The 27,299-nt window shown below is 53.3% G+C and overlaps 2 protein-coding genes across 5 annotated transcripts in view; both read right to left on the reverse strand.

Annotated features, from left to right (window-relative positions):
• Window positions 1–5,907: 5,907 nt before the first annotated feature.
• Window positions 5,908–14,501, reverse strand: ABTB1 (ankyrin repeat and BTB domain containing 1). 3 transcript variants are annotated; one of them, XM_003926126.4, is made up of 12 exons: window positions 14,219–14,501; window positions 12,886–12,913; window positions 12,706–12,761; window positions 10,654–10,798; window positions 10,343–10,502; window positions 10,195–10,240; window positions 9,696–9,812; window positions 9,493–9,611; window positions 9,218–9,316; window positions 8,938–9,105; window positions 6,635–6,835; window positions 5,908–6,551 (listed from the first exon to the last, which is right to left on the reverse strand). In XM_003926126.4, the coding sequence occupies exons 1-12, from the start codon at window positions 14,484–14,486 to the stop codon at window positions 6,345–6,347; spliced, it is 1,614 nt and encodes a 537-aa protein (XP_003926175.2). In that variant the 5' UTR covers window positions 14,487–14,501; the 3' UTR covers window positions 5,908–6,344. The 3 variants fall into 3 exon arrangements, with proteins under 3 accessions (XP_003926175.2, XP_003926174.1, XP_039333045.2); XM_003926125.4 differs by having other exon boundaries at window positions 12,851–12,913; window positions 14,219–14,356; XM_039477111.2 differs by lacking the exon at window positions 14,219–14,501 and having other exon boundaries at window positions 12,851–14,209.
• Window positions 14,502–14,554: 53 nt separating this feature from the next.
• Window positions 14,555–27,299, reverse strand: part of PODXL2 (podocalyxin like 2) — a 41,033-nt gene continuing 28,288 nt past the window's right edge. Inside the window, exons 3-8 of one of the 2 annotated variants that reach the window (XM_039477645.2) lie at window positions 25,926–26,710; window positions 24,789–24,863; window positions 18,643–18,799; window positions 18,057–18,118; window positions 15,677–15,856; window positions 14,555–15,070 (exon numbers count right to left, since the gene is read on the reverse strand). In XM_039477645.2, the coding sequence (XP_039333579.1) occupies window positions 14,858–15,070; window positions 15,677–15,856; window positions 18,057–18,118; window positions 18,643–18,799; window positions 24,789–24,863; window positions 25,926–26,710 (1,472 nt within the window). In that variant the 3' untranslated portion in view covers window positions 14,555–14,857. The remainder of the gene's footprint in view (window positions 15,071–15,676; window positions 15,857–18,056; window positions 18,119–18,642; window positions 18,800–24,788; window positions 24,864–25,925; window positions 26,711–27,299) is intronic. The other variant, XM_074404170.1, reaches the window with a different exon arrangement.

Raw genomic sequence — 27,299 nt, forward strand, 5'->3', positions numbered from 1 at the left:
ATAACTAAGGGAATAAGTGATGAGTGAATGAGTGAGGGAATAAGTAAGGGGGTCAGTGAATGAATGAGCAAGGACATAAATGAGTGAGTGAATAAATGAGGGAATGAGTGAGTGATGAGTGAATGAGGGAGTGAGCAAGGGAATAAGGAAGTGAGTAAATGAATGAGTGAGGGTCTGAATAAGTGAGTGAATGAGAAAATAAGAGAATAAGTGAATGAGTGAGGGATGAATGAATGAAGGAATGAGTGGTAAGGGAATGAGTGAGAGAATGGATGAGTGAGAGAATGGATGAGTGAGGGAATGAATGAGTGCAGAAAGGAGAAAATGAATGAAGGAGGGAATTAAGGAAGGAATGAGAGAATGAATGAATGAGTGAATGAGGGGAGGAATGATGAGAGAATGAGTGAGAATGAAAGCAGGAGGGAATGGGGGATCAATGAATGAGGGAATGAGAGAATGGATGAGGGAGGGAATGAATGAGCAAGTGAGGAAATGAGAGAATGAGTGAATGAGTGAGGGGATGAATAAATGAGGGAATGAGTGAAGGAATGGATGGGTGAGGAAATGAGAGAATAAATGAATGAATGAATGAGTGAGAATGGATTGAGGAAATGAGTGAGAGAATGAATGAGGGGATGAATAAATGAGTGAATGAGTGAGTGAATGAATGGATGAGTTAATGAGTGAGGGGATGAATAAATGAGAGAATGAATGAGGGAATGAGGGGGATGAATGAATGAAGGAATGAGTGAGCATGGGAATGTGTGATGAGGGAATGAATGAGGCAATTAGTGAGTGAGAGAATGAATGAGGGGATGAATGAGAGAATGGGTGAATGAATGGGTGAGCTAATGAGGAGATGAATAAATGAGAATGAGTGAGAGAATGAGTGAGGGAGTGGGAGAATGGATGAGTAGTAGGATGAATGAGTGAGGAAATGAGTGAGAGAATGAATGAATGAGGGGATGAATAAACAAGGAAATGAGTGAGTAAGAGAATGCATGAATGAGGGAGTGAGTGATGAGGGAATGAGTGAGTGGCCGAGGAAAGGAGGGAGAGAGGGAGAGAGGAAGGAATCAGGAAGGCTTTATCTGGGCCAGGCACTGAGCTGGGAATTGGGTGTGGGTGCAGGGTAGGCCTCGCAGCTGGCCACCCGAGCAGTGGTCCAGGCCCCGTGCTAGAATGGCCGTGGGTTTGGGTGAGTGCTCTGCTGTTGCTCTCTGGAAATTCTCAATGCTCTTTGAGCAAGGGCCCCATGTACTGTTTTGCACTGGGCCCTGCAAACTGCTCAGGCTCTGGGTAGGTGGCACCTGGTCTCTGTGCAGATCCCCCAAAGGTGCACACACCTGAAGGACTGCATGTTCTCTCAAGGCCCTCGAGCTCTACTTACGGCCAACCAAATTCTGCCCAGAACTTCACTGTATGAAACCCAGAGCCAATGTTTGCGTTTGTTAGTTTTCAGCTTCCTCCATGAACACTAGGCTCATCACAAGCTCTTTATTGGGCACCTGTGATGTGCTAGGCACGGTGTCCAGCACCAGGAGGAACAGTGACCAGGGCAGAACAAAGTGGACCACCCTCACAGAATGAAGACCCTGGGCAACACAGATCCCACCCCAGAGCCTAACAGCAATGGGCACCCAGCTGCCACCAGCACAGACCATGGCCAGCACAACCCTCCAGAAGCTGAAGGTGAGCAGGAGTGGGCCGGGGTTGGGGGCACAGCAGAGGGGTCTGTGGGGGAGTTTTCAAGGTGCAGAGAACTCAGGGTGGCCCCAGAACTGAGAGGCTCTCAGGATGGCTGGAGCACCTGCGTGAAAGGCATGTTCATTTGGGGCCCTGCAGGAAACGGCTGCACCTAACCAAGGGTGGGGTCAATAAAGGGGTTGGCAGGGGATGATGTAGCATGCGGGAACAGCCACGGCAGGGAGTGGACCCACAGAGCAGCAGTCACTGAGGGAGAGAGCCGCCTGTCAGGGCCAGGGCTTTAGATAGAGAGCTGCCCAGCCCCACAGCCCCACCTTCACTACTTGGTGGTCAACGTCGTCCCTACGCTACCTTTCCTGTGCAAAATGGAGTTTACTTCCTTTCCACCATTGCTCATTTTGTCATTGTCCAATTTATTTATTTTGAGACAGGGTCTCACTATGTCACTCAGGCTGGAGTGCATTGGTGCAATCACAACTCACTGCAACCCCAACCTCTTGGGCTCAAGCCATCTTCCCACCTCAGCCTCTAGAGTAGCTGGGACTACAGGCACGTGCCACCACATCTGGTTAATTTATTTTTTGGAGAGACAGAGTCTCACTGTGCTGCCCAGACTGGTCTCAAAATCTGGGCTCAGGCCATCCTCCTACCTCAGCCTCCCAAGGTGCTAGGATTACAGGCATGAACCACCATGCCGAGCCTATTTTTCTATCTGTTAAAATATTGGGGGTATCTTGAATTGGGAGAGAATGCATACAATTTTTCCAATAACACGATAGAAATATTTTTCATTCAATAATAAATTTTTTTTTCACCTGGAAATAGGAATGAATTAAAGTAAGAGATAATTTTTTTTTTTTTTTAAATTTTAAAGGTAGCACAGCTGCATCACAGAAACTAAACAGAAATCAGATCAAATATCGCTGGCTCACACAGCAATTCTTCCTCTGGTTTAGGGATGATAGAGGAGTCTCAAACCCAGGGCCTCTGTGTCAAAATGTGTCTTCTATTCGTCTATTTTAACATTTGTCAGAGTAGGGCACACTTCTGAATTTAAATCAACTTAATTTTAGAACCAAGTATTAGACACTAAATTTCAGATTCCAGGGTTGTAATTCTACTCGTGTGTGGTTGTCTGTGCCACGGGTTTCTCACAGAAGCCTGGGGAGCACCCCCTGGCGCCTGAACATCCTCTACCTTTTTTCCTTGTGGATGCAGAGGCTGCACTGACCACCCTCAGTGTTGCAGGAAGCTCTGCACATCCATGCTCTCTCACTTCCTTCCCACTTGCGCCTCGCTGCGGCTGCTGGCAATGTTTCCTGTTGATTTGCAACACCACATTGGACACCTTCCTACACAAGCGTTTCCCCATCACGCTGGCTTCTCTGCCTGAGGCTAAAGTGAGGCATGGGGCCGGGCGTGGTGGCTCACGCCTGTAATCCCAGCATTTTGGGAGGCTAAGGTGGGTGGATCACTTGAGGTCAGGAGTTGAGACCAGGCATGGTAAACCTTGTTTCTACTAAAAATATGAAAATCGGCCAGCCATGGTGGCATATGCCTGTAGTCCCAGCTACTCAGGAGGCTGAGGCACAAGAATCATTTGAACCCAGGAAGGCAGAGGTTGCAGTAAGCCGAGATTGCACCACTGTACTCCAGCCTGGGTAACAGAGCTAGACTCCGTCTTAAATAAAATAAAGTGAGGAATGGGTGGTGTGGCTGGGGAATGCTGCCCCACAACCACACAGCCTAGCTCCTGAAGGGTGGCACTTCTCAGATTGCAGCTCTCCCCGCACAGATACCGTAGCTGGTACACCTGGCTATATCTGCTGTATCAATGAACCACTAGAATACCAACTCCAGAGAATTTCTCCTTAAACAGCCCTCTCACCAGGGGTTTAAAAGTCATTCAAGATTGGGATCTTTATGATTACATCTGTAAAAAATAAAAGGTTTCATGCAGTAGCTCATTTTTTCTCCTAATGCATATGAAAAGAAATGCATAGGATTAGGTGCCTACCTACAAGAATGCAAAAGAGAAGAAATAAGAAAGGCAAACTAAAGTAAAAAAAAAAAATGCATAGGAATTAAATTTTTTTCTTTAAATGTTTAAATCTCTCTCATATATCTTGGTACACCAGGATCTGTGTGTGCTCTGAGGTGAGACCTGCTGGTGTTAAGCCACTAGCCTGGCCTCATTCTTCCCTTCCTATATGCCCTACGAAAACCAGAGTGAGCCCTGTCACTCCCCTGCTCCCACCTCCCACCCCACCCACCGGGTAGACTCAGCCTTTGTTTAACAAACACACCTACACTGGGTATTCTAGTTGTAAAAAAAGTTAAAAATTAAAAAAAAAAAAAAAACAAAAAACAAACAAACAAAAAAAAAACACCAGGCTCAGGATAGGCCAAACACTAGCTAAGAGGGAGTTGCCATAATCACCCCCAATTTATGGGTGGGCAAACAGACACAGCAGTGGCCAGCAGTGAAAGGCAGAGCTGCAGTGGGGATTGAGCCTCTGGCTACTGCTGGGCTGTGGCCATGCACGGACCCCTCCCAGCCCATTCCCATCTCAGGCTGTTTCAGGCTCCCAGGCCCTTGTACAAGCCACACCCTCCACCCACAGGCCCTCCTTAGACACCTCCCCTCCCCACTGCCCCAACGCAATCATCACCTCGTGCAGGCTGCACCATGACTTATCCCAGCAGATCCTTCAGCAGTGGTCACTTCAGACCTACAACTTCCCCCATGTGACGACCAACATGCCAGTGGCTGGGGAGGAAAACGGAAAACATCCAAAAATAACAAAGTGAAAAGGCATGAAGAGGCTGATGTACTGGCTCACACCTGTAATCCCAGGACTTTGGGGGGGCCAAGGTGGGCGGATCACCTGAGGTCAGGAGTTCAAGCTCAGCCTGGTCAACATGGCGAAACCCTGTGTCCACTAAAAATACAAAAATTAGCTGGGCATGGTGGCGTGCACCTATAATCCCAGCTACAAACCTAGGAGGCTGAGCGGGAGAACTGCTGAACTCAGGAGGTGGAGGTTGCAGTGAGCCAAGAGAGATCGTACCACTGCACTCCAGCCTCGGCGACAGTGAGCTCTCTTAAAAAAAGAAAAGGCATGAGGAGCTGTGAAACAACTGCAGGAAGGGTGATATGCCTGATATTAGAGGCCCTGGGAAAGAACCAGCCTCCCTTTTCTCCCCTAGGCCCGTGACACCACTCTGATGAGTTTAACCAAGTTAGAAGACAGAGAGGCCTGGGGGGTACACAGGCCTGCAGCACATCGTGAGAAACCCCCTTGGGGCTCAAATACCCCAAAATGAAGGCCCTAACAGCAGCCTCCGAAGCCTTCTTCTCATTGACCTTCTGCCCCAATCTCTCAGTCTTATCATCCCCTAAGGCTGGTCACAGAAACTAGAATCCATCTTCCCCCTAGGCGGGCCCTAGAAACCAGAAAAAGTCAGCCATAAAACCTAAAAACAGGACTCTCACTTTCCCTCTGCCCTATCTGTGTAAAAAGTGGCCATAAAGTAATCACCTGGTCATAAGACTCACCTTGTTTGACTATAGGTCCTAAGACCCCGTTCCAGAGGGTCCTGCCCCACACCCAGAAGCCGGGCAAGCAGGCTGCTCAGAGAGGCCAAGAATAATCTAGGCAGGCCTTGCTGCGTTTCCCCATTCAGTCAGCATCGGATCCCGTACTTTTTAACCAATCCCATTTGTCTTTGGGTCTTCATTCTAAAGATGCTCATGTCTACATGCTAAATAAATTTGCCTGTCTTTTCCCCTGCTACTCTGCCTTCTGCAATTTTTTAGTGAACCTTCAGGGGGCCAAGGAGAGAGGTGGCCCCCGCAGCTCACCTTCCTCGAATAAGGTGGCAGCCTCTGCAGGAAGGGTCACAAGGGCTTCCCTGGGGAAAAGACTGGTGCTAGACTGAGAGAAAATGGTCATTTTGGTCCTGGCCCTCTCCCACCATGGCCAGCGTCCATGGGGACTGGGAGGGAGGGAGCCAGGCTGGGCCCAGGCCAGGCTAGGGTCAGTGGGAGATCTCTAGGTCTGCTCAGCCAGGTACCCTGGCCCTTGGGCTCTGAGTCAGCCTCTGCTGGAAGCCCCCAACTCTATCCTTGGTCCTCACCAGCTCCTTTGGCTTCAGAAGGCCCCACCCTTCCCCCAAGCTGTGCCACAGGAGACAGACTCAGGCTCCCACAGTGCCTTCAAGCTTTATTGCCACACACACTCGCCCAGCCCTTTCTGAATAGTCCTGTGCATGGGAGCACCGGCTCAGAGAAGCAAGCCAGGGTTGGGAAAGGGCCAGAGGACTGGATTTGGGGGTGTAGGATCTGGGGAAGGGAAGTACTAAGACCAAAGCCCACCCCAACCCCAGATTTCCCTGAGTGGTGCCCACCCCCAAGGGTCTTGGGGGCTAGCTTGTGCATTGGGGGGAGGGGGTTCATCCCAAATGGATCCTCCTCTGGGGTCTCCAGGCTCATGAGGGGAGAGAAGCCCCACTGTGCCCTCTGCACCCCCCATGAAGCCCTCAGTGTGCAGGGAACAGGAAGAGCTGCACAGAAACGCACACACAGGCTTGTCTCCAAGGGAGCTCCTGGCCCCTGGGGCTACCCAGGCAGGGGTTCAACAGTCCAGGCCAATGGACACGAGCAGGTCCTCGAGCGTCCGAAGCCGCTGCTGTGCCTCCTCAATGGCGCTGTAGGTCTGCACCGTGCTGGCCACGTGGAAGCGGATGTCGTCCACCAGCGGAATGGAGTCCGTCTCCTGCCGGGCCGCCACAGCCGCTGCCTCCTCCTTCACTGCCTCCACGAAGTCCTCCCGCTCCACCAACTATAAGCAGGAAGGGCCAGCTCAGTGCAGGGGTGGCCGCCTCTCACCCCTCCTGCCTGCCCGCTGCAGCCCTGCCGGCCCACCTTCTCAACAACCTTGGCCATGTACTCAGTGCACTGGTCCTCAAGCCGTGCCAGGCGGAAGAGCTTGGCCACGCGCCACACGCCCACCACGCTGTCCTCATCCAGCACCTGGGCCAGGCTGCGCCCGCACAGCCTCTTCAGACCTGGCAGCAGGTACATGTCAGCAACACTCAGTACGTCGTAGGCCACCTCGGGGGACAGCTGCAGTGAAGACAGGGATGAAAGTGCCCCCTGAGGTCACCAAGCGTTCCCAGGGTCGAAAAGCCAAGGCTAGGGACTGCAGGGGTTGGGGAGGCAGCAGCGGGAAGGCTTCCAGTGGGAGCAGGAGCTCCCTGGCATGCAAGGGGGTTGGCCCAGATTCCCACAGAGATCTGCAGACCACTGGGGGGCAGAAGACTGGGGGGCTCCCATTCCTTGGGCAGGCTGGCAGGCTGGGTGGAGGCAGGACCCTCGCAGGGGCCAGGATCTGAGCTCCAAGCCGCACAGACCAGAGTCTGACACTTCTAGCTGTGGGGCCCTGGGCAAGTCACTGCACATCCCTGTGCCTCCAGTTCCTGGTCCATGAGTTACAGATAACCATGCCTATCTCGGGAGGCTGTCAGAACCCTGGGACAGAGGCAGCTAGTCAAGACCCATGCAAGGACCCTGCCAGGCGTGGGGGACAAACTATCTACCTGCTCCCTCCCTCTCAAGAGACTACGGTGACACAGAGCCCACCAACAGGTACATCCTGTGCTGGGTAAGACTGAAGCCCTGAGCTGTGGGCCAGAGCCTGGGCGGTACAGGGAGCAAGCTGCAGACAGAAACCTGGGGAGCTCTGCGACCACAGTACACGTGTGTACCATGTGCCATGCCACCTCTTTTACCTGGATAACCCATGCATCTGCACAAGGCCTTAGAAGTGATGATGAGCACTATCCCCATGTTCTAGAGGCACAGAGCAGTTAAGTAACTTGCCCAAGATCACACAGCTCACCTAGTGTCACACACCTCAAACAGTATCAACCCCGGTTTGGAGCCCAAGTCAACGCTCTGAGACAAGGTGCCCTTGGGGTGGTGAGGCTCCTTGAGGAGGGAGCTTCTCCAGGGTGGGCAAAGGTAACAGGGGCCAGAGAGCTGGGCTGAGCTGCAGCAGATGTCCAAGAGAGGAGGTGGAAAGGATGGAGGCCCTGGGGCTGTCAGGCCTCAGGGAAGAACGGACAAGGGAGCAGTCACTTGAGGCGGAGCAGCAGTAGGGACTGCCCTCTGTCCCCCAGCACGCTTCTTCCCCTTCCCCCACAAAGCAGGAGCCTGGCCACAGAATCACTTTCCTAGCCTCCCTTGTTGGCAAGTAGGCATGAAGTTCTCTCCAGGGGAACATGAGAAGTAGAGTGTGCAACTTCCGGTGGCTTCTACAAAAACAACATTGCTTGCCCTGCCTTCCTCTTCCTCCTAGAGCATGAGTTTGCCTATGGCCAAAGGCAATGCCCCAGGGCAGGGTGGGTAAGCTACAGCCCATGGGCCAAATCCAGACTGTTTGTGCACATAAAGTTTTATTGGAACACAGCTTCACCTACTCATCTCTGTACTGTCTCTGGCTGCCTCTGCACTAGGGTTGAGTAGCTGCGACAGGGCCATATGGCCCACAGAACCTGAAACATTCATCTTTAGAGAAAAGGTTTTTGACCTCCAACCTTAGGCATAGAGAGCAAGATGGACGACCTGCTCTTCAGTAAGCCACCTGCCCTGGGGGACCCACCTCAGTCAGATGTGAAGGAGAAACAAACTGCCTTCTTCTTTAAGCCACCAGATACAGGGGTCTCTATCACACACACACACACACACACGCACGCCTATACACGCTCACTGTCACACACCCTGGCAGAGCAAACTTTCGGCACTCTGCTACTGCCCTGCAGCCTTGGCTTAGGGATGCCTTGGGGCAGCTGGAGACGGAAGGAAGCAGGAAGGGAAGAAAAGACTGAGAACGCAGAACCCCAGGGATCTGCAGCGCTTCAGAGGGAGGAGGCTGTCCCCACCTACCCTCCACCCTCCTGCTGGAGAAGCTGAGGACCTCAAGTGGCTGACAAGTGTGAAGTGCCTGTGACACAGGCCTTGACACTCAGCCTCTCTCTGGAGCCTAACGAGGCTTCCTCTGCCTGAAAGAAAAATCCAAAGTCCCACAGCCTTCTTCTCCAGCCTTCTCAAAACATCAACCATGGGGCCAGCTGGGCCCTTCCACAGACCTCAAGGGCCCTGGCACTCCCTCTCAGCCCACGGCAGCACAGGCTGTGTGCCATCCCCAGCCCCACCCGAGGCCCCACCTCAGTGTGGTCGCTGTACACGTAGTAGAGCACGTGGGTGAAGATGTCGGGTGAGATGCCGTGCAGGGTGATGGCTGGAGGGCCCCCTGAGGTCACTGGCTCCTCGCTCTCTCTGAAGTGGTCATCCAGCAGGGCCCGGAAGTAGTCACTGCGGCCACGGAAGAAGGCCTGAGGGAGGCCGGGCTCAGGAAGTGCAAGGGCCAGGGTCTGTCTCCTGAGGAGCTAGACCCGGGCTCAGGCCAGCAGGCTGGGGCCAGGGGCAACAGGAGGGCACAGGCACCTTGTGGCAGAGGAAGCTGCAGCCGGCCACTCGGAAGCAGATGTCGGGGCAGCTGTTGAAGCCATCGGGACAAGGGAAGGGCAGCTCCCCAAGATCACCCTGGGGTACAGAAGAGGCGACCCCATCAGAGCAGTTGTTCACAGAAGTGAACGACTAGGTTCAGAAAGGAAAGTAACTGGTCCAAGGCCACACAGGGAATTGGGCCCAAGTATCTGGGCTCCCTGTCACAGCCTGCCAACCCAAACACCCCTCCTGCCCACCAGTCCCACACTTACTCGGAGCTCGGGGGGCAGGGCACAGTCTGCCAGCAGCGCCATGTCCTCCCGGAGCCGGGGGTCTGCAGGGGGCGGCTCGATGGTCAGCACCTTCACACACGTGCCTGGCTTAGACGCCACTAAAGGAGGAGAACAGCTTCAGGGAGCCAGGCCGGCCCTGCCAGGCCCCGCCCATGGCCCCGGACCCCAAACCCTGCTCGCACCAAACTCAGACACCTTCTCGCACTTGGCTTCCAGGTCGCTAAGCAGGTCCCACAGCTGGCACTGCTTGGCCAGGCGCTCACAGTCACTCACGTGCTCTACGCCAATGTCCAGGCGGCCTGGGGGCAGTGGGGAAGATGAGGACCTGCAGGATCTCAGCTGTCATTAGGCCCACAGAAAAAGGGTGATCCCCTCCCACCTGGCCACCTGTTTGCAGGGCTAGGACTCCTGGGCCCACCTGCGACCTTGGTTTCCCCATCAAGAGCTACTGCCTGAGTTGTACAGGCCCCAGGGAACAGATGGGAAGGGTTCAGCAAGCGGGTGGGACAAGCTCTTCCTGAGCAGGCACACCAGTTCTCTCTCTTGCAATCCAACCCAGGAGGCAGCTGGAACAACCCCCCGGGCACCATGAAGTGTCTAGAAGTGAAAGGTCAGCCCAGCCACACCTAGGTATACTGCTGTCCCACTCCCTCTCCTCCTATCCTGGGCCCAGGGGGTCACCTGTGTACAGGTACTGCAGCAGGGCCCCAAAGGCCACGGGGTTGATCTGTGGGCAGAGCCAGAAAGGAATGTCAGAGGCAGCCACCCAGCACAACCCTCTGCTGTTCCCGGGGAGTCCGTGCCCCTCTGCCACCCTGAAGGGACATACCAGTGGGTGCCTGAGAACCACAACACTCTTGCCCTTCCATTTGGTGTCCAGCATGTTGGCAAAGTAAGCACTGCGTGCACCCAGGACACAGCGATGCGCCCGGAATGGCTTCCCATGTACTACAAAGACCACGTCACTGTGGATGCCCTGCTCAAGAAGCCTGGGGAGAGAAGAGCAGGGATGCTCAGCACAGCGCCTACTTCATTCCTCGGAGTACCCGCAGCACTGTGCAGGCCACAGCCGGAGCAGACCCACCACCCCTACCAGGGCCACCGCACCCCATGCTGCATTCCTCGAATGCTCTGGCTCACCGCTGCAGGAAGTCATCATAGTAATCCCGCCTCCTGCAGGAAGCCGTGACCTGCTTGTAATCTCGTAGAGCCCGGCGGATGGGGTCACTCAGTGCCCCATAGAGGCAGCGCTCACCATCGAAGGTGTTGGCCTCACAGCGGGCCCCTGGAGAAGGCAGGGCTCACAAGTTAGCAAAGGAGGGGCCTGGGAGAAAATCTTTTTTTTCTCCCACTCTGTTGCCCAGCTGGAGTGCAGTAGCACGATCTCAGCTCACTGCAACCTCTCTGCCTCCAGGGTTCCAGAGACTCTCCTGCCTCAGCCTCCCGAGTAGCTGGGACTACAGGCGCACACCACTATGCCCAGCTAATTTTTGTATTTTTAGTAGAGGCAGGGTTTCACTATGTTGGCCAGGATGGTCTCCATCTCTTGACCTCGTGATGCACCCACCTTGGCCTCCCAAAGCGCTGGGATTACAGGCGTGAGCCACCACACCCAGCTGGAAATTCTCTCTTTTTTTTTTTTTTGAGACGGAGTTTCGCTCTTATTACCCAGGCTGGAGCGCAATGGCCCGATCTCGGCTCACCGCAACCTCCGCCTCCTGGGTTCAGACAATTCTCCTGACTCAGCCTCCTGAGTATCTGGGATTACAGGCACGCACCACCATGCCCAGCTAATTTTTTGTATTTTTAGTAGTGATAGGGTTTCACCATGTTGACCATTACGGTCTCGATCTCTTGATCTCGTGATCCACCCCCGGCTGAAAATTCTAATCTCCCTGTCCCTCCTCCCCACCTTCTCACACATAGGGCTCCAAATCTCTGGTGATGCCTTCCCAAATTCCCCTGGGCCCACTCTGACCCTAGCATCTTCCCAGTCAAGGGCTAGGCAAACAGGCAGATCTGTGAGCACTCACACAGGCACATACTCACATGGATGACCAGACTATACAAAACTGAGAGTAGACTCAGTGCCTGGGCCTGTCTCACACATTGGAGCACAGCAGTGAACCAGACAGACAGTCCCTGTCCTGCTGAACTTTATTTACTGAAGCAGGACAATGAACGCACTACCTAATGATGGCAGGGACTATTAAGAAAAACATGGCTGGGCGCAGTGGCTCACACCTGTAATCCAGGCACTTTGGGAGGCCAAGGTAGGTGGATCACTTGAGCCCAGAAGTTTGAGACCAACCTGGGCAACGTAGTCAGACCCTGTCTCTACAAAAAAATACAAAAACTAGCCAGTAATTCCAGCTATTTGAAGATTTGAAGGGACTGAGGCAGGAGGATCACTTGAGCCTGAGAGGTTAAGCCTGCAGTGAGCCAAGATTGCAACACTGCACTCCAGCCTGGGTGACAGACCAAGACTGTCTCCAAAAAAAAAAAAAAAAAAGAGAGAGAGAGAAAGAAAGCAAACCAAAATAGGGTGAATGGTGGCCACTGGATGAAGGGAAGTCATGAAAGGTCACTCTGTGATGGTGGTGGCATGCAGAAGCCTGAATGAAGAACGGGAGAGGGCCATGGGAACATCTGCGCAAGGGCAGTCCATGCAGGGGGAAATGCAGGTGCAAAGGCCATGGGGCAGGAACAGGTGCATTCATGGCACAGTGGAGCCCCAGCAAGGCCAGTGTGACAGTGAACAAGCAGGGAGAGCCGAGGGAGCAACACCAGCAGGGAGGGCAGACCCTGTGGGGCCTTGGGCGTGGCCAGGCAGGCTCACTGTATCGCAGAGGTGGTGGGAACTCACTGAAGGATTTTTAGCTGATCAGATTCATTGTGAAAAGATCAACTTGGTTGCAATATGGAGAACAGAGTGTAGGTGGGCAAAAGGGGAGGCTGGCACTGTATCTGGGGAGAGATGCTGATGGCTGGGCCCAAGTGGTATAAGTAGAGACGAGCAGGGCAGACAAAGAACAGGTTTCAAAGTAGTGCTAACAGTACTTGCTGATTCAACTGGGTGTTAAGAGATGAAGTGGGATGGCTTGCAAATATGTATGATGGCCTTTGAATGCACGCAAGCATGCACACATGCACCCTCACACACACACCCCTGAACCAGCGCCCTGCTCTCACCGTTAGCCAGAAGGTAGAGTACCAGCTCCTCGTGCCCACACAAGCAGGCATAGTACCTGAAGGGAGGAAGGAAGTACAGGAGGCAGTCCTCAGCACTGAAGGGTTGCACCACCCCCCACCCCCCACCTCTCTCCCCAGCACTCACAAGGGGGTGCTGTCCCACTTGTCCCGCACATTCACCTCCACATCTCGCTGCTCCAGCAAGTACCTGGGCAGGAAAGAGGTCAGAGCCTGGGTCAGGATGGGTTCATGGCCTGAGAAAGAAGGCCCACGGAAGGGAATGGAGGGAAAACATCCCTTTTGGTCTGGGGAAGCTTCCTCAAGGTGAGGGCAGGTGACAGGCAGACCAGAGCAGGAGAGGCACTCCAGGCAAAGTGCAGGTAAGGATGTGGAGGTGGGATTGGACAGGCAGATACTGTGTGCCATCAGTGCTGGGAGAGGATGGGCTACAAGGGCAGAGGCCAGCGACGGTGCTGAAGCTGGAGCTTTGGCCTTTCAGTGTTTGGAAGAGAGAGATGATGAGGCCTTCGCCTCGGCCAGAGCCCTCTATTGCAGGAAGAAGCTGGCTCTGCTAGAAGCAGGGAGCCTGGGGGAAAAGCTGCTGCAGGCCTCCTGGTGGTGTGGAGGGCACGGATTTAAGAAGGCAGAAGTCTCAGGATGCAGCAGCTCAGGGGATGCGGGAGGTGAGGGAGGAGAGTTGCCAATGCTGGCATAGCCCCACAGAGGCGAGGGCAGTCCGAGGGAGTCCCCCAGGCTGCACCTGGGAGTGCTGTGAGCCCACTCAGCGCTGACGCTATGCACTAACTCTTGCGTGGCACCTGATGTCGGGGAGGGGGCCCAAGGGAGGCTACGGAAGTACAGCAGCCCCGGGCCAGCCCAGGGGAAGTGGAAGTAGTCAGTCAGGACCAGGTCAAGGGGAAGGAAAGGCCAAGGAAAAAGGAAGTCAAACAGGGGATAGTGAAAGGCCAAGGAGGGGAAAGGCCCCAGGACCCAGCTGGGCACCCCTTCCCTCCGCGTCCAGCCCAAGGACGCAGTGATCTCAGCGCCAGATTCACTTTAGCTGCGTCAAGAGTTTCTGAATCCTCGGGGACTGGAGGCCGATTCTGGGCTCTAGGTGTTCCCCGCGCCAGGTCCAGAGCATGAGAGCATGGGGCCATCTCGAATCCCAGGCCTACACCCGCGCTCCGCGCCCGTGGGTCTGACGTCCGGGCCCTACCGAGGCGAACGGTGGCCCGCCTTTCTTTCCGCCCACTTTTTCACCTTCGGGCCTCCGCGGAGCAGTCCCCTCTTCCAGGAAACCCTCCGGAGGTCAATGGCCGTCAGCGTCCCCGCCCCAGCGTGCCCCCGCTGGGGGGCTGCAGCGAGGCCCGGGTGATCATCCCGGCGCTTCGGCACGCTACGGGGGCTGGGCCAGGCGGTGGCGCCGGTCTCTCCCTGCGGCCGTCCAGCCGCACGTCCCAGAGCCCGAGGGGCTCCACCTCCCGCACCCTCCCCGGGACTGCGGGGTCCTCACCGCACTCGGCCCACATCCCCCTTCCTGCAGCTGGCGAACAGGTCGCTGGTGTCCATGGCGTGGAAGCTCGTACCCGGGCCAAACGACCTCGGGCGGCGACGCGGCGCACCCGGCGGATGTAAACACGCTCAGCTCCGCTCCGCCCCGCCCCGCTCCGTGGCGGCGCCCGGAGGACCCGCCCGCTCCAGCCTCCCCGCCCCGGCCCGCGGCCCCGCCTCTGCCCTGGGGTTCCCAGGCCCGCCGCGGCCTCCCGGCTCCGCCCCTGCATCGGGTTCCCCTGCCCGCCCCGCCCCAGCCCCGGAAATAAGAACAAAACGGGCAGGCAGACGAGCTGGGTCCAGTGTGGTCTCCGGGCGGATTTAATAAAGTCCTGGGGCGCAGGGAGCGCTGCCCGCCGCCCGCGGAGCCGGGATTCAGGGACAGGAAAGCGGGCCAAGGCGGGCTCTGAGGCTAGCCCCTTGGGCGGGAGTGAGGGAGCCGGACCGGGGCAGCCGTGTGAAGTCGTGGGAAGCGGGGAGGAGCCAGCGCCGAGGGCCAGGCTGCGGGCGCGGCCCGGGAAGGCGCGGGCTCCGGGCCGACCGTTTCGGGGTCCGCCCTGCTCGGTCCTGGCGGCCCACTAGGCCTGCGCCTTGGCCGCGCTCACAGGTGGGTGTCCTCCTCGAACACGTCCGAGTCCTCGGGGTCCCGCTTGCCCCCCATGAGCGTTCCCCAGCTCCCCGGGCCGTTGAGGGCCCCGCCGCCATTCAGGCTGGGGTGCTTCTCCGGCATCTCCGACTGGCTGTCGCTGGCCACGTCCAGCGTGGGGTTGTCGTGGCAGCCGTTCTCCACAAAGCGCAGCTCCTCGCCGTGCGACTGCGGCGGGGTGGGGAAAGGCCGTGGGCGAGGGAGCCGGCCCCCGACATCGACAGGCCTTGCAACCCTACCCAGGGGGTCCCCGAGGCACCCTCCGCAAGTGCCAGATCCTTCTTTTCTCTTGCTGTAGCTCCTTTCTCAAAATAACTACTAATCGTTGGCACTACAAAGCCCTGTGGCTTCCCTGACGTCATTGATCCCCCAACAGTCCCCTAAGGAGACTCCACTTGTGAGGTCAGGGAGCATCACCAGGGCTCTTCCCGCTTCCTCCTGGGGAGGCCGCCAGCTGCTGGAGCCTCTCCTTGACCCTTGGGTACCACCAACCTGGGGCCTGTCTCTGGTGAGGTTTCCAGGTGCTCAGGCCCTGCAGTGCCTGCCCTAGGGAGGGGCTGGTGGTGCCAGAAAGGGGCCCCTGGTGGGGTCAGCTGCCCCTTCACTCCCGGTACCTCCAGTACCTGTCCTGGGGCTGGTGCCCTACAGAGTAGGTCACCCATGGGACCCTGTGCGCCCGAGAGTCACTGCCTTTCCTTGCAGATGATGACACCTACCTATCCATGGGCACTCTCCTTTCCACTGGCCCCCTGCCCCACCTGTCCCCACACTCACCACGTGCTTGAGCTTGGGCAGCCGGCGCTGCCAGCAGTTGTAGAGCAAGCCGAGCGCAATGATGATGATGCAGATGGCCCCAATGACCACCAGCACCACGAAGAGCGTGCCGTAGTCGCTGCGTACCTGGCTGGCCCGCGCCTGGCAGCTGCTGGTTGTGGAGTAGTTCTGGATGCCAATCTGGGGATAGGAGGGGCCAGGTTCCTCAGCTGAGGTCCTGGGATGCCATGGCTCTTCTGGGGTGGTTGCGTTGGGCAGGGGCAGGGATGGGGGAGCAGGCTTAGAAGGTGCTGATGCTCCTGGCTCCTGAAGTTCCCTGGCGCCTGGGCTCGCCTCTACCCCATCCCCATCCTGTTCACCTCAGCACAGCTGCAGGCCTCTCCACCCCATGTCCACGTTCCCAGCCTCCTTCACATCCCACCATACCTTCTGCCTCAACCACTGAGTCTGAGTTCACTGTGGCCTTAGCCCCCCAGTGAAAGTGGACCCATGCTGCTGGACACCATCCAACTACAGAGAGCCCCCACACCTATCTCTACCAGTTAGAGAGACAAGAGGTGTCAGCCCCCCCCCCCCCCACCACCACATCTTCCACCATGCAACTGCTTCTACCTCAGTGGGGAGGGGCGGACCGGTCAGCTTCCCGTTGCCAGGGCCAGTGCAGGGAGGGATACTGAGGACACACAGGCCATATGGAGGGTCACCCTAGCCGCCCAGCTTCCCCGCTTCCTAAGGCGTGTTCACTGCTGGCATGTAGCTGCGCGCACCCCTTCACACTACAGGTTGTCATGGTTGGTCCTGCCTTCCTTGGCCAAGGAGATGCCGGGTGCCAGGCAGGTGCTCTCTCCATAGATCAGCATCTCAGCAGAGAGAAGCAGGAGGGCAAAGGGCTCCTCGGGTGAGGGGTCAGGGCAGTTCCCAGTGCTCAGGCCTAAGCTGTACCAGGCCCCGTTTCTGAGGCTGCCTGCAGCTCTTCCCTGGTTTCCTGTGAACCATCTGTATATCGCCAATATTTTTCTTGACTTTTTAAGTTATTGAGGGTCAGTTTTTCTTGCTAGATTCACCCAAGTATATTTCCAAAGACACAGCATGGCTTTTGGCCAAGTCAGTCTGAATTAAGTGCCCAGTAAGGGCAGAATACTCAGGGGCAGCAAAGAGGGAGGAAGAACTGTATAAACGTCAAGGTTAGCCCACACTTCCACCAGCAGCCCCAGTGTTCGTGGACCCATGATTCCAGAACTGGGAAGGCCCTCCAGGCAGCACAGCAGTGTGGTGAAAGGCAAGGGCTCTGGAATCAGGCTTCCTGCAAAGCCCAGCTTTACTGCTTACCAGCGGTGCCGTCTCAGGCAGGTCACCTAACCTCTCCCGCTTCAGTTCTCATCTTCCATGGGGATCCCAGTGGTACTCAACAGGTGCCTCGCTTAACCCTTGCAACCCCATGGGGTGGTGGCGAGGACTGAGTGAGAGCCTTGCACAGTGTGGTGCTCAGTGGGCATTTGACATGCTCACCAGAGAAGCACCACCACCAGGGCCTCCACTCCTCTGGGATGCAAGGACAAGGAGGCGGCCAGGATTACACCAATCATCTCTCCCGCCAAAAGTGGCACCGCCTTTGGGAGTGGAGAGGGCTGATGATAGGGCACTGTACTCCATAGTGGGCAAAGGCAGTTTTGGTGGAGATGGTGGCTGTCTTCAAGAAGCGAGATGAGGAACAGAAGGACCCCACAGGCAAGGTGGTGTGAGGAGCAGGAGGAATGGGGTACTCTGCCCTCCTTTCCAAGCTTGTGCAGCAGCTGGGTAGGAAAGGTTGACCAGGATGGGCTAGGCAGCCAGCAGATTGTACTGGGTGGGGGCACCTCCCAAGATAGCAGGGCTGCCTCCAGGCATCCCACCGCAGCAGGAGCAAGGGGCCTGGCTGCGCAAGCGCCAGAAGACTCACACGTCCATGCCAAGTCACATGTCCAGGTCTCCCAGGCTCGCTCTTTTGGTTTCTGGAACCTGTCATGCTCTCCCTTCCCACCAGGCTGCATGGCATCTCTGCACCGTCCACCCAGAAAACTCCCAGTTAACCCTCATTGCCCCCAGACCCTTCCTCTCTGAGCCCTCTCCTGTCACCCTCTTAGCATAGTCCCCACACCCCCATGGCCCCTTTCTGCCCCTGGCCATCAGCTGCACTGCACCATTGGTTGGTAGCATGCACGTGCACAGTCTTTCCCACAAAACCATGTCTAAGGAAGACCCAAAGCAAGGGATCTGCTCAGAGTATGCTGTCTTTTGCTCCTTTGAACCACAGGATTTGGGCAGCCTCCTGGGACTTTGAGGAACAGAGACAGGAGGAAGCATTTTAGAAGCTAACCGGTCCAGGTCCCTGCATTCTTACCTCCTCCAGGCTCCTGCGGATGTCACCCAGCATGGAAAGGACATCTTGAGTGGGCACCACCCCTGGGGGTAAGAAACACCACTATCAGTGCAGCCATGGCTGAGATGCCCCTGCACAGGCTCTGGTCCCACTCTCCAACAGCTGGCCTGAGCCTCAGTCTCCCTCCCTGGCTGTAATTGCACACCGAGCCTCAAGGCACATGCCTTCCCCTCTCCTACACATGCTTTCCACTGTATCAATTTATTAGAACATCAATTTGTATAACACCAGACAGCCACTTGTGAAGCCACACACTGCCTTCTGAACACACCCCTTCTCCCCTGCCACACCAGGTACAGTGCCCATTTATTTCCCACCACACCTGTTCCCTTGCCTCCTGTTCCCCATCCTTGATCCTCACACCCTCCTCCTCATCCCCAGAACCCAAGCTACTGAGTACACCTTGACCCCTAAGCTAGGTAGCTCAAACTACTGTCCTAGAGTTCCAAGTTCCGAAGTCCTTTTGCGTGCATTTTCCTCCCGTGGCTTTTGGGCTGGCTGCCTCCCACTGCCCTCCTGGGCCCTCCCATCACCTGCCCTCGCTCACCCTGCTCGCCCACCAGCGTCATGAGAAGGTGCTGCTCCTTCTCGCTGGGCTTGCTCAGAGAGATGTGCCAGGCCCCGTGGTGGCCGCTGCCATGGCGGGGCAGCACCTCTTCCACCAGGGCCAGGAGCTGCGGCCCACGGTGCTGTCGGAACACCTCCTACAAGGGCAGAAAGAGCACCCTGTGCTCAGTGAAGAAGAGGGGCTCTACTGAGCCCTCTGCCTCCAGGCCCAGCCCCACATTCACACTCAACCCTCTGGCTGTTCCCAGAGAAGCAGCTCTGGTCAACTTGAGACCCTCTGAGAGTACAAGCCAGGGAATGTGGGAACCCCAAGATGCAATCCCATTTGTTCACTTACACCAAGTGCTCCTTCCTGCCCTGGCCTCTAGCCATGAGAAAGTCTTGGGGCCTTGTCCCAGAGACACTCCCAGTTGAGCAGGAGGTGGGGGAGGGGGGTGATACATACCCCATATACAGTGACAAGCCTAGGAACTAGGTACACAGAATGGGAAGGCCTATGGAAGAACTGCTCCTTGTGCCCGGTGCTCGAGTGCACGGTGCTGGAGATGAACACACAGTGGGTGGGAGTGGCGATGGACAAAAGAGATGTGTACCATTAACTACCAAAAATCAGGGAGGGGCAGAACCCGGCTCTCCTCTTGCCTGTCACTGCAGAGATGCGGCCCCAAGCTGGTGAGTGGGGAAAGCCATCTGTGTCTTTTGTAGGTGGTGGAGATCAGAAACTACAACATAGAGACAGAACCGAGCCCCTGGAGCTGGCCTGGGGGAGACCTTTTCTCATTGTGCACTCTCTTGTACTGTTGAGGTTTTCTTGACCATGTATATGTGTAATTCCACAATTTAAAACAAAAACAAGAGCCTGGCCTTAAACCGGAACTCTGTGAGTGGCAGGAGCCCAGGCTGGCGCACAAGCCAGGACCCTGCCTCCTGGTTCACAGCCTGCCGTTTGTCCCTACCCAGCCCCATCTGGAAAGATACCCTCTTATGGCCCTGTGGCCACTCCTCACTCCGGCTCCTCGTCAGCAGCCTTCTCCCTCCTGAACATGCACAGTTGCACATTCCTAGTTCCTAGCCTCCACAGCCTGCTGCAGATACCCCTCTCCCAAGTGCTTAGCTCTAATGGTACCCTGCTATGCAGCTGAGAGCCAGCGCTACTGGGAGGCACAGGCATCTCACCAGGCCAGCCCTGCAGGATGCCCTGCCATCCCGAATCTCCCTTCTGCTGGAGCCTAGGCTAATGAGCTGTCCCTAATTGTCATGCCAACCTAAAGGCTACCAGGGGGATTGAAGTGCTGGGCCTCTATTCCTTGTTACCATGGCAAGTGCCAGGCTCAGGCTCAAGCCTTGGCACTCACTGGTCTAACAGTCAGCCAACTCAGTTCTAAATGTGGGAGAAGATGGGTACCTGGAGATGGCCACAGAGCAGCTAGGAAAGCCCTAGTTCTGTGGTGGGTTTTACTTTCTTCACTGATTGAATACGGGTGGGGGTTGGGGTGCATGGCCGCCCCTGCTGGAGCAAGTATGACACACAGACCCTGGTTACAAAACAAGCACTCTCCTGTTACACAGAGTGCCTGCCCTCTGTGCATAGCTCTGTGCTCTGCTGTGTTCGCACACCCCCCATTTTCCTGGGTACATATGTCTGACTGGCTTAAGCCCAGAGACCCACAACGTGAATGTGGGAGAGTCTGATGACTGCAGATTTCATGCCACTTATTATGTAGACAGGAAAACTGAGTGTCTGTGGCAAGGAGGTGAAGCCTTGACTTTGAAATCAAATAAATCTGGGTTCTGGCCAGGTGTGGTAGCTTACGCATGTAATCCCAACACTTTGGGAAGCCAAGGGAGGTGGATCACTTGAGCCCAGGAGTTCCAAGTGCAACATGGCAAACCCTGTCTCTACAAAAAATGCAAAGAAATTAGCCAAGTGTGGTGGCACATATCTGTGGTCTCAGCTACTTGGGAGGTTGAGGTGGGAGGATCGCTTGAGCCTGGGAGGTCAAGGCTGCAGTAAGCTGAGACTGTGCCACTGTACTCCAGCCTGGGCAAATAAATAAATAAATAAATAAATTTGTTTAAATCTTGCTTCTGCTGTTTATCAGCTCTCTGTGATGTGAACAAAATACTGTACCTTTGTGAGCCTCAGTTTCCCTATCTAAAAACATGGGCAATGGTCCTAACACCCTGCCTTACTGTGAGGTTTAAGAGTAAAGCAAATATTCAATCACAGGTGCTGGGACAACCAGATATCCCATGGAAACTAATTTCAGATGGACTACAGATCTAAAGTTAGCAGTAGTAAACACAGAAGGATATCATCCAGTGGTGATGGATTAGAATTATAAATATTGAATGCATACTTTTAATATGTGTACATGCCTTATACATAGATGTATGTATATCTATGTCCTAGAAAGAGAGAGAGAAATAAAGATCCACCCCACCCCTCTCAGTTCTTCTAGAAGGGCCTAGAAGCAATGATATCCCAGTGGCCATGAGCATACCTGGGACCCAGATCTTGGTTTCTACATACCTTTCCTCATTAAAAGGAAGCAGGGTTCCTTGCAGAAATGGCTAACTCTGGGGCTGGGGCAGGGAAAGTCCAGTGCAGCCTGAAACATCTTATAAGCATATGTGTGGCATATACTAAGAAACTGCAGCTTCAGGCAAAGGACTGGCACCTCATTACTCTGTGTCAGCACTGCTTCTTTTTCCAGATCTTGATGATCTAGCCCGATGCATGGAAGCTCTTCAGGATTTTCACTAAAGCATGATCCACATTATTTCTCCTCCTTGTCCTTGTCCTCTAGCACTTCTCTTTGTTGTGCTGGTCAAAGGATCAGATCCTTGCATCTCTAGAGTAAGTATTTATTTTCTGTTCTAGAACTCAGAAACACCACCTCTGGATTTACTACTTTATCTTTCTGCCTCCTCTTACAGGTTTCCTTCTTAGACTTCTTTCCAGTGTCTTCTGTGTTACCTGTGACATGTAGGTGAAATAGAAGCCAGTGAGTCTGCATCACTTTCTTTAGATCTTGACGGCCTAACTCCTGGAACTGTAGTTCTAAAAACTTTCCCCAGGAGACTGCCAGCACTTTTCTCCCTTTGTTTTTCTGAATATGGAGTCTCTGTATAGCCCATCATTTTTTATGCACATTATTCCCATCATTATTTAACTATGTCAAGGTCATTAAACACAAAGAAAGGCTGAGGAACTATTCCAGATTAAAGGAGACTAGAGACAAGACAACTAATGTGATGGATGACCATGGATTATATCCCGGATTGGGAGAGAAGAAAGCTATAAGGGACATTATTGGAACCATGGTGAAATCGAAATAATGTAGGTAACCAGATAATAGTTTTGTAGCAGTGCCAATTTCTGATTTTGACCATTGCATTGTGGTTGTCTAAAAGAATATTCTTGTTCTGAAGAAATAGAAACTAATGTATTTGGGGGTAGGGGCAAAAAGAAATAATGTCTTCAACTTTTTCTTAAATTGAAAAAATTTTAACAGGTGGTGAATCTGGCAAAGAAACTAATAAATATGTTGATAAAATTTAGTAAGCCTTGACTATTAATAATAATAACTATGCTCAAAATCACCAGTCATCAGAGAAAATGCAAATCAAAACCACAATGAGATACCATTTAGGTTGGTGCAAAAGTAATTGTGGTTTTTGTCATTTCTTTCAATGGCAAAAACCGCAATTACTTTTGCACCAACCAAATATCTCACTTCCCTTAGGATGGCCACCATTTTATAAAACAGAAAAGTGCACGTGTGCAGGAGGATGTTGAAACACTGGAACCCTAGTGCTATGCTGGTGAAAATGTAAAATGGTGTACTCATAGCGAAAAACAGTAAGGAGAGTCCTCAAAAAAATTAAAAATAGAATTACCATATGATCCAGCAACCCCACATCTGGGTATATACTCAAAAGAATTAAAAACAGGGTCTTGAAGTGATATTTGCACAGCACATTCCCAGCAGCACTATTCACAACAGCCAAAAGATGAAAGCAACCCGACTTCCTGTGGACAGCTGCATGGATAAATAAAATGTGGTATATACATAAAATGGAATATTTTTCAGCCTTAAAAAAGGAGAAAATTCTGCCACATAATACCAAATGGATGAACCCTGAGGACATTATGCTGAGTAAAATGAGCCAGACATAAAATGATAAATGCTGTCTGATTCCGCTTCTATAAGGTATCCAGAGTAGTCCCATTCATAAAGACGGAAAGAAGAATGGTGAGTGCCGGGGCTGGGGAACAGACAGTCATTATTTAATGGGGATGGAGTTTCAGCTTTGAAAATGAAAAAGTTATGGAGCTCTGTTCCACAACAGTGCGCATCTACTTAACACGACTCAACATATACTTACAAAGGCTGAAATGGGAAATATTGTTATGTTTTTTACTACAGTAAAAAAATCCACCATGAAAAATAATTATGACTGATTGAATGGAGGTTACATATTAAATGAGAATAACACTGAAGACAAAAACAGGGAAAACAGAATAAAAGCATCTTAATATCTATGTATTGACTGGAAAAAAGGTATGAACTTTAGGCTGTATTGGTCAGGTATTCACACCAAAAGTTCAAGGGTCCCAAGAGCCTATACTATGGTCTTTATGTACCATTTCCCAGTGAAGGGAAAGAAGGCTCCATGTCTGGGGAAGGAAGGTGAGCCTGGAATGTCTTAATATGCCTGAAAGCAAGGAGGAAATCAGACACTTAATAGATTGGTCTAAAGGACTCAGAGGCCAACTTAAAGAGACTTTCCCTGGACAAAGATGAGGTATTGAGCATCAGTAAAAATTATAACTGCAATGAATGAAAACACACATTACTTAAGTGAAAATCCATCAGTGTAGTGATGCTGGGGGAAACCAACCTCGCTGGGCGCTTTTGGATTAAAAGCATGCATGGCCCTTCAGCCTTCCCCAGGCCCACTAACAGGAGTAAAGAATTTAAGGCCTGAAACCACAGAGACAAAGCAAAACAGAAGAGGAGACAAGAGCAACAAAATCTAGACACTGGAAACAGATGGGGGAGTTAGAATTTCCTAATTTAGCAAACTCTAAAGAGCCAAACCCTAAGCCAAAATAAGGAAAGTTGAGAAGCAGTCAGATGCATACTCATTGACACTCCCCAGATGCCCCAGAATAGAGGCACTGGTTACCTTTGGAAGAGGGGATGAAAAATGCTACTAAAAATAGGAGCTGGTGGAAAGTTTGCTTAAGAAGTGGCTAGGTCCCTAGTTCTTCCCGCAGCGCTGCACAGCCAAGAAATGTCCATTTTCCCTGGCAGAAGACTGCAAGTTTATTCTTTAAAAAGGGTGAAACAGAAGGTCTCTGACCTAGAGAGCATCAGACACAAGTGTGTGTTTGGGGAGGGAGAAGATCACTCTGCAAACAGGGAGAGTATGTGAATATTGATATTTATGTATACATATTTATAGTAAATACCCAGCCCTCTCTCTCCACCCCAGCTCCCAGAACATTGACAACCAGCTCATTATACTTCCAGCAGAACAGACGTTCCCTTTTCAAAGACTCCAATCAGCCCAGGAGGAAGCAGCTAACGACGCTGCCATTAGAAATTTCTAAGTGATACAGCCCAGCCAGACCACTATCATGAGAAGCCATCGCTGACAAACCCTAGCACCGTGCTCAAAGCTTCCAGCCAGTTTTTTGATAGAGCTGTGAACAAACTCCACCAGACATGTGTGGAGAGCATGTACATATACAAAAAAATGCTGAGACCCAAAATGGAGAAAAGCAACCTATAAAGGGAGAAAACAACTCCAAAAAAGATAGAAAGGTTTCAGTATCACCAGAGAGCTAAGATAGTGCACATATGAACAAAGTATTCCTCTAAGTTAAAAAGAGAGGGAGGCAAGAACCATAGAGCCCTTGGAAAATTTAAAATATGAAAGCACTCTGTGTGTAATGTTGGTGGCTGCTCGTACATCCCTGGATTAGGCTGCCACTGCCAACTGAAGGACTAAGCTTCCCTCGTGCACTGCTTGTACCCACAACCTGCCATCTGCCCCACTCTGTCCACTGCCTGCAGCCTTTCCCTGTGGTTCGGAGCCTGGTTGGGCACTCACACAGTCTATGTTCTCTGTCATGTTCAGAATGATGTAGTTTTTTCCAGCCAGATTGCTCCAGTCCTTGCAGATCACCTGTGCGAGGAGACAAAGCAGGGTGACAGTTACGAAGGCATAGGAAAGGCAATGGGGAGAGAGCTCTGGTAGGAGGCCCTTTGGGAAGTTGGAAGGTAGAGGCCAGTGGAAGTGTATTACAGCGAGAGGGATGCTGACGGCCTCTGTGAGGCATCATGCCGAGGAGTACAAACTTGAATGTCTTTGAGGACCAAGCAGGGAATGTGCTGAGAGGAGGAGGCCAGGCATGATTCCAGGAAGTAGGGGGCTATATCAAAGAAGCCAGGCTGCAGAGAGCATGCCCCGCCCACAGGCTTTCAAGGGCAAACTTGTAGTTAATATTCTGGGGCTCCTTTCCTTTCTTTGTGGTATTGGTGGCTGTGAACACTGACTTGTGCCTGCTGTGCACATAGGTGTCAGTGGGGAGGAGAAGGGTGGTAAGATGGGATGGGAAAAGCACAGGTCAGCCACTAGCTCCAGCTGCTGGTACAATCAGTGCAGAAGTCTAAAGGTGGACCAGGCAGGGTGGCGCATGCCTGTAATCCTAGCACTTTGGGAGACCAAGGCGGGTAGATCAGTTGAAGTTAGGAGTTCCTGACCAGTCTGGCCAACAGGGTGAAACCCCATCTCCACTGAAAACAGAAAAATTAAGCCAGGCATGGTGGCACACACCTGTGATCCCAGCTACTCAGGAGGTACAAGCATCGCTTGAACCTGGGAGGCAGAGGTTGTGAGCCGAGATTATGCCCATTGAACTCCAGCCTGGGTGACAGAGTGAGACTCCATCTTGGAAAAAAAAAAATACAAAAGAAGTCTAAGAGTGGCAGTGGTAACACCTAAACAAATGAAACCCAGGCCAGGCCACCAACCTTCTCCAAAGGCCTTTGCACAGAAATGTAGGGAGAACACCCACTGTTGGCCCTGAGGTGTGCCTCCTCGCAAGTTTCATGGGGTTCTTTGTGCTGCGGAAAGGGCCCCCCTCCTCAGCCTGGCAGATCCTGTCCCCACGCCATACCAGCCCAGGGAAGGGCCAGGTTCTGTGAAGAAGTTGCAGGGTGGTAACTCACATGCCCCTCACTTTACCTGCGTAGAATCCCAGGGTACTGTGGATTGAGCTTCAGCTGCCTGCCCTTCTAGGAGCTGTTGGTTGAGATCCCCTTGCCCCAAGGTAGCAGAGGAAGGTGTCAGTTCCATGTCTCCAGGGCCCAGTGGGAAAGAAGCTGAGGTTCTAGAGCCAGGGGGACCTTCATCTGGGTCCTCGGCTCCACTGGGAGATGCAGTTTGAGGGACTGAAGGTGAGGCTGGCACCTCTTCATGCTGGCCAGACAAAACAGCTGCTCCCTCAGTGGTCTCCTCGCTTGCTTCCTGGGGAGCCTGGAACTCCACCCCAAGCCCTGCAGCCGGCAGCACTGTGGCCCCTGCCGCCTGGCTAGTGGAGTCCTGGTCCCTCAGAGTCACTGTAGTTGGGGTGACTGAGGGCGGCAGCAAGCTGGGCCCCATGCTGCTCTCCACCTCCACGCCTGATGAGGCCTGGTCCCTGGTGTCTTCATGCCTGCTTCTGGCGGCCCCTGGGGTCTGGCTGCTGGTGGTGAGAGAAAAGTCATGGACCTGAGGCTTCGCTGCTTCTTGGGATCCATTCACAGGGAGCAGCTCCTCTTCTTCCTCCTCCTCTTGTTTCTCTACCTCTTCCTTCTCCCTCTCTTCCTCTTCCTCTTCCTCATCTTCTTCATCCTCTGCAGAAGGCATATGCCAGGGAGGATCAACCAGATTCATCTTGGGCAAGGGAGAGGGGAGGTTTGGCAGCTCTTGAGCCTGGCTGGTATCTTCAATGGAACCTGCCTTCTCAGTTAAGTCAGGAAAAACATAATCTAAGGACAGAGATGAAAAGTTCATTCACTTGTTTCATCATTCATTGCTTTACTCAGTATTTACTGGGCAGATGGCATACACTGATGGGGCAGGAGTCATCAAGTCATGAAGGAGAGGAGTGACAGGTGAGGCCGGGGGAGCAGACTGTGGAGGGACACAGGGACAAGGCTAGTCACTGTTTCCTTTACGATGATAAAATAATACAAATGTATCACCAAAATTCAGTGAACACAGGAATGTAGAAAGTTTTGTATATGGCATCCCTCCAAAAGAGCCATGAGTAGTTTGAGGTATATATTCTCCACTGTGTTTGTAATGTGCTTGCTTATCCTCATCTGCAGATTTCACCAAGAAGACCCCACAACAACCCACTAGGAAAGGTTCCCCTGTAGCTTTTCTATGGAGTAGTTACAAGAGTCTTGTTGGTGGAGTCCCCGAAGGAGGTCTGGTCTGAGACCCCTCTCATCACTGGAACAAGTGATTATGACCATTGTTCCTAAACTGTGCTTTTTCTGTAATTTAGATCCTGATAGGAAATAAAAAATACATAGGAGGAGCCAGAGAGAGGCCAGGGTTGAGCCCAGAGGT

This window comes from Saimiri boliviensis, chromosome 8, assembly GCF_048565385.1.
Source record: "Saimiri boliviensis isolate mSaiBol1 chromosome 8, mSaiBol1.pri, whole genome shotgun sequence".
Lineage (NCBI taxonomy): Eukaryota > Metazoa > Chordata > Mammalia > Primates > Cebidae > Saimiri > Saimiri boliviensis.

Coding starts and splice junctions, on each gene's coding strand:
- ABTB1 (XM_003926126.4), bottom strand. CDS start 14,486: ATGCAGGGGCGGAGCCGGGAGGCCGCGGCGGGCCTGGGAACCCCAGGG. Junction 10,241..10,342: donor TGGTTCTCAGGCACCCACTG/GTATGTCCCTTC, acceptor CTCTGCCCACAG/ATCAACCCCGTGGCCTTTGG. Junction 9,813..10,194: donor GCTGCAGTACCTGTACACAG/GTGACCCCCTGG, acceptor CACTGCCCCCAG/GCCGCCTGGACATTGGCGTA.